We start from the raw sequence: 5,535 nt of genomic DNA, 5'->3' as shown, positions 1-5,535 counted from the left end.
CGCGTGGGTCGCCTGCGTCGCCTGCGTCGCCCGCGTCGCCCGCGTCGGGTGCGTCTCGCGTGGATCGATGAGCTTTGACTCAAGCTCGCGTGGGACTCCCGACGTGCGCCCGCCCTCCCCCCGCCCCGTAGGGGAGGGAGGGAGGGACGGAGCGAAAGTCACTGGGGGAAAGTTGGGGGGTGACTTTTGGAAAGAGATTTTACTCTTCCATGTCATACTCTCGAAAATGACCCCCCCCCCGCCCCGCCGCCCCGAGGAGAGTTTGCGGGAGCGGCGTGACGTCTGAAGCCGACGTTTAACGTTTATCCTTGAAATAATGACGTCGGCCGTCGAGCACAAGGCAACCTGGGGCGGAATCGGGGTTGTAAATGTAGTGCATCGTTGTTGTTGTTTTTTTTTTTAAATCATTTTTACCATAGGGTTTATTTGGAGTGTAACTTTACTATGTCCTCAAAAAAAACACAAGAAAAGTTTTTCTTCACAGAGCGACGTGACGTGACGCCAAGAATGAGGTCACGTGGGGAGGAATCTGGGTTGCCTGCGATGTATTTATTCAAATATGAAAATATTTGTTTGATTTTTTTTTCATTTTTACATTTGTATTTATTTGAGTGCACACGTATCCAGTTAATTTACTTGAGTTAGAAGCTGACTGAGAAAATGTAGATAAAACACATAGATATATCTCTATCTATCCATCTCAATACAAAATAACATCTGTAAACCTACATCATTATTGTTGCCAGTTATACATGTGTTCTAATTATATTTTCTGCAAGAAAATCACGTTAAAAAGTAATATTGGGACGGTTCATGCGTGTTTGAAATATATCATCTTCATACTGTTTGAAATATGATGCAGAATAGACTTAATGTAAAGTAAAGTATATACAGGAATAATTGTTTATATGTTTGCTGTATGAAATAGGTTTGTTCTGTCAAGAGTCAAGAGGTGTATCCGTCACATACAGATACATACGGTCATACATGCAGTGAAAGGTAATGACACCTGGAGATCACGCACAATAAGCTCCAAAAATACGAAAAATACTAAAATGTAAGGGGCTGTGCCAGGGGCTGTGCCACAATCGTAATTCTGGGTTCTATAATTATATAATAGTATTAATTGTCTGTGTTGTATTAAATGATATAATAGTATTTATTGTCTGTGTTGTATTAAATTATATAATAGTATTAATTGTCTGTTGTATTAAATATTCATTCAAATCCCTCTAAATGAAACGCACCTACTGGATGTAGGGAAGAAAAGAGTTTAAAAAGTTGTCAAAAAAAGTTGGATGAAATACACTAGTACTGCACTGTGGCTCCTCCTACTGTCAAACAGACCACTCCACATTCTAGGGCAATGCTGAACTGCAATGCACCAAGACCCCAATAATAAAAACTATGGGGATCAAGTCTATTAGAAATTAAGTTCAAAAAATAATAATAATTGTTATGGTCTTTGAACAAAAGTAACAGTCCTCGGTTTGCCCAGAATGGTGTCTTCATCATTCGTACAGCACCAGCCTCACCTAAAATCAATATTAAAATCAATAGGATCTATCTACAGTAGGCACCTGTCTTGTTCCTACTTACCAATCAAGAAAGCTAATTCAATTCAGGCACACCCTTGAATTGTTCAAAGCAAAGCTATTATACCGGAGCATTTCATTGAGCTATTGTGCTGTAGCAGTGAACTGTTGTGAAGGCCATTATAGCTGTTTATACTGTACCACATAACCTCCTGCAGGGTCCATCACATCGTCAGGATTATTTGGAAATTATTATAATGTTTCACCTCACTAACTTGTCAATCACTTCACCAAACAAACTCAGTGTGTGTGTGTTGTGCGTGTGTGTGTGTGTGTGTGTGTGTGTGTGTGTGTGTGTGTGTGTGTGTGTGTGTGTGTGTGTGTGTGTGTGTGTGTATGTGTGCCAACACAAATGGACTGGTGGATAATGTTGAGTGTGTGTGTGTTTCCAATCTAAGTCCACGCCGCAGTCACTGGACCTCCAGAAACAGAGAGGCTGTCTCGACAGACAGTCTTTCCGAAGATGGGCTCTCTTCAGTGGGCTTGGAGTTCTGGTCAGCCCTGGGGTTCGAGAGGTTCCCTGTGGAGTTGGGGTGCATCAAGACTGCCGCTAGACTGGACGGCGAGGTGAGTCCCATGTTCTGCCTCGATTCTACTTCATAGAACAAGGTTTATTACTGCAATAGTAATAAACCTTGTCTTATCTTATCGTCTCATTACATTACATGACATTGCATTTTTACAAATATTTTATAAATATTTTATTCAATGTTTTTATATTTATAATATATCTTTTCAAGTTATTTGTAAAAATAATCAAATAATAATAATAAAATAGAAATATACTCTATATGTAAAGTCAATAGGTTTTGTAATTTTCTTCTATAAATTTATTTGAGTTAATTAACCATTGTGAAAATGTCAAAAGTAATCGCAGTCTGTGGCCAATATGTCAGGTTAAACTTTGTGGAATTGGTTCTCTTTTAATGTGATTATTGTGTAAACCTTCAAATCTAGAGGCCCTGAATTGCAGTCTAGGACAAGACAAAGACTCTGATGATTTTTCTTTTTAATATTTTTTAATTCGTAGGTTCTTTCGGGAAGATGAGGAGACACTGGTTTTGACTCAGGCAGATGAGCTGAACAGAACCTACGGGGAGGACAGTAGCTTGCCTCCAAACAGCACCAGGCCCAGCTCCTCCAGGATACCGGAGAAAACAGCATCTCCCGGCAGAATAAATTCCCCGGAAAGCTTCAAACAAGTGGGTCCAGATTTTAAAGACACCAGAGTCAGTTTAAACCCTAATAGATCGAGCACCACTGCAAGAACTTCTATTCTCTGCCCACAAGACCGAGGCGTACTCAACGACACCCAAACTGTCAGCGGAGAGAGAACATGGTCTGCTCAGAACCGCGTCTCCGGCAAACACAATCCAAGCTCCAACCAGACGGACCAAACTAACAGCAAGAGGTCTTACAGGCCGGCTCGGCAACACAAGGAGGAAACCGCCGGAGAGGACCAGGCCAGTGCCAGGAACGACAAGCCTGCTCCGGTGGAGAGGGTGCCCTCGCACTGCCAGCTTGACGGGCCGCCGAGCAAGGAAGGTGGAGGTGGAGGAGGAGGGGGAACGGCAGGCGAAAGAGATGGGAGAGGAGAGCAGGTCCCACGTTTGAAACCGACCATCACCACCTGGGAGGCCGGATGGAACATCACAAATGCTGTACAGGTGAAGTCCAAACACACAAACACACACACGTTGTCATTACAGAGACAGAGCAAGGGCTCTGCAGCTGCTCAAATGGATATTAATAGCAGCATTTTGTTTCTACTTTTGCTATTGTGCAATAACATTTTGTCATTTTGCAGGCTCTTTGTGGCGTTTCCTCTACCCTCCACTATACATAAAGCGTGAATAAAACCTATGAAAGGAGAAAAGCTTCCAGTCACAGCAGATCCTTACGGTGGTAATTCTAATGGCTTATTATGCTGTTCACGCCTGGTGTTATTCAAACAGGATGGAATGGTGTAAACCGGGCCGTCGAGAATACATTATGACATTAGGGCACAATTACAAACTAAGAGATTCACACACACACACACAAACAGGCACACAGCACGCACACACAAATTGAAATACACACACGCATACTTACATGCGGCACACACACACTGGCAGACATACACACACACCAACACTTTCGCTCATTCTTCCAGAAACACCAGGTGAGGGGAATTCACATCAAAAGGTTTCGTGTCAGATATTCTGTGAACAGGCTGTCTGCGATAATCACCGTTGCCGGGTTTTCACTAATACGCAGTTGTCAGAGGGATAAATAGTTCGTTTTCTGTTGTTGTTTATTGATGCGAGTCCGTCTGTCTCGGTGCCAGTGATTGTTGTTGTTTTCCCAATTTGGGGGAAACCGAGCCAGCTGCCAAAAAAACATCCGTCCCAAGGTAGGCCGCGAAATGGAGGCGGGCATATTTTTCTGCTCACTGGCTAATTTACGACTGTGATCTGTAATTCAATCCAGTGTGCCGCCACAGTGTGGACATGGACTCGACTCTGAGGCCGTTACTCCAAAAGGTACCCGCTAATCCAATCCATGGTAGAGTATCTAGAGGAACAGGCGCGTTCCGACATCATGAACGTCAATACCTTTTAAATAGTTCTGTCAGTCTCCAGTCTCCGATGCCACTCAGCCAGGATGTATCCGTCTGAACGTACGCCAGCTCGTCTTCTTGAGGAGATGGTGCCATCCTAAGATGGACCAGCAGGCTGGGGAGGTTACTTTAAATATCTGAGGTGTTAGCGATTACTCATTGCGCCCATCGCACTCCGCTAATCCGTGGTAAAGACATTCGCCTCGCTGTGCCATTTAACGAGTTGTTCTTGGCGGGTGCTAGCAAGCTGTTTGGAAAACCCTCAAGAGTTATTGACATTGACGGTGATGGACGACAGTAGAATAAATACCGAGAATATTTTTTATCATGGTTACGTGCACCCAAACTACATATACTATATTTTCAAATACTCCAAACGCAATGGCCTCACTTGTCAAAAATGCCACATATCGCTAATGAAATAAAGGGTGCAGTGTAACATGACCGTGGCATTATCTCTCATAAAGACTCAAAATTAATATATACACATTTCCGAGCAATGTTTTATGCCAGCAGGACTGTCTGTGTGCCAGCCTGATACAATTTTTATTGGAGAGTCAATTTTCTGCCAAAAATGCACAACAACTCATCGGCTCCCAAGGCTCCTGGCTGCAGAATATGATGAAAATCATTTCGAATTTCACGCCAGCGGTTAATGAAGCTGCCCCGCATATGTATTTTGTCCTTAACTTTGGAAAAGCGTTGTTTAAATGAACATACTCCAGCATTCACTGGCTCTATACGTATAGCTGATAAGGTGGAAGAACATGGGTGAATAAGTCAATAAGGCCAGTTTCAATTCAAGATGTATCATTTTTATTCTATAAATGCATTATTCTAGAGAGATGTTTTGTCAGATACCATTAAATCTGTTAACACCGCAGGCTTTCCTTTTCCCATAAAAAAAAATACTAAGAATATACCGTACGTAGCGTGCAGCAAAAATAAAATGAAGAAGTAACGTAATAAAGAGAGGCAGATAGAGATACACAGATTTTCGACCAGCCATATAATAATGTTGATTGCCAGGATGATAAGATAATATAATCAGAAATTAGACATAACTAGTTTTAATAAAAAACATCCCCATCTCCTCCTCCTCCATCATCATCTCCTTCCTCAGATGCATCCCATCTGGTTTTTATTTTCCTATACGCCACTGATGTGTGAACGGGAACAGTGCCAGGCGGAGCTTAGTCAAACCCTACGAGGAACAGGCTGGCAAAGGTATAGAGGGAAAGAATAGTAAGAGGGAGGGAGAGAGAAAGAGATGCAGATGAAATCAGATACTTTCATGTCACATATTTCGCTCCAACTTCTTTCATCCCCAGGCACTGT

General features: G+C 42.6%; 1 protein-coding gene across 1 annotated transcript in view; it reads left to right on the top strand.

Moving 5' to 3' along the window:
* Positions 1-2,058: 2,058 nt before the first annotated feature.
* LOC307247316 (vesicular inhibitory amino acid transporter-like) overlaps positions 2,059-5,535 on the top strand; it is a gene marked incomplete at both ends in the record, with an annotated part of 8,480 nt that continues 5,003 nt past the window's right edge. Inside the window, 2 exons of the mRNA XM_080023457.1 lie at positions 2,059-2,162; positions 2,626-3,262. Coding sequence (XP_079879583.1) covers positions 2,059-2,162; positions 2,626-3,262 — 741 coding nt within the window. The remainder of the gene's footprint in view (positions 2,163-2,625; positions 3,263-5,535) is intronic.

The sequence above is a fragment of the Zeus faber genome (assembly GCF_960531495.2).
Source record: "Zeus faber genome assembly, chromosome: 2".
NCBI classification, from domain to species: Eukaryota; Metazoa; Chordata; class Actinopteri; order Zeiformes; family Zeidae; genus Zeus; species Zeus faber.
The sequence above is the reverse complement of the archived record's forward strand: the minus strand, read 5'-3'. Positions and strand labels throughout refer to the sequence as shown.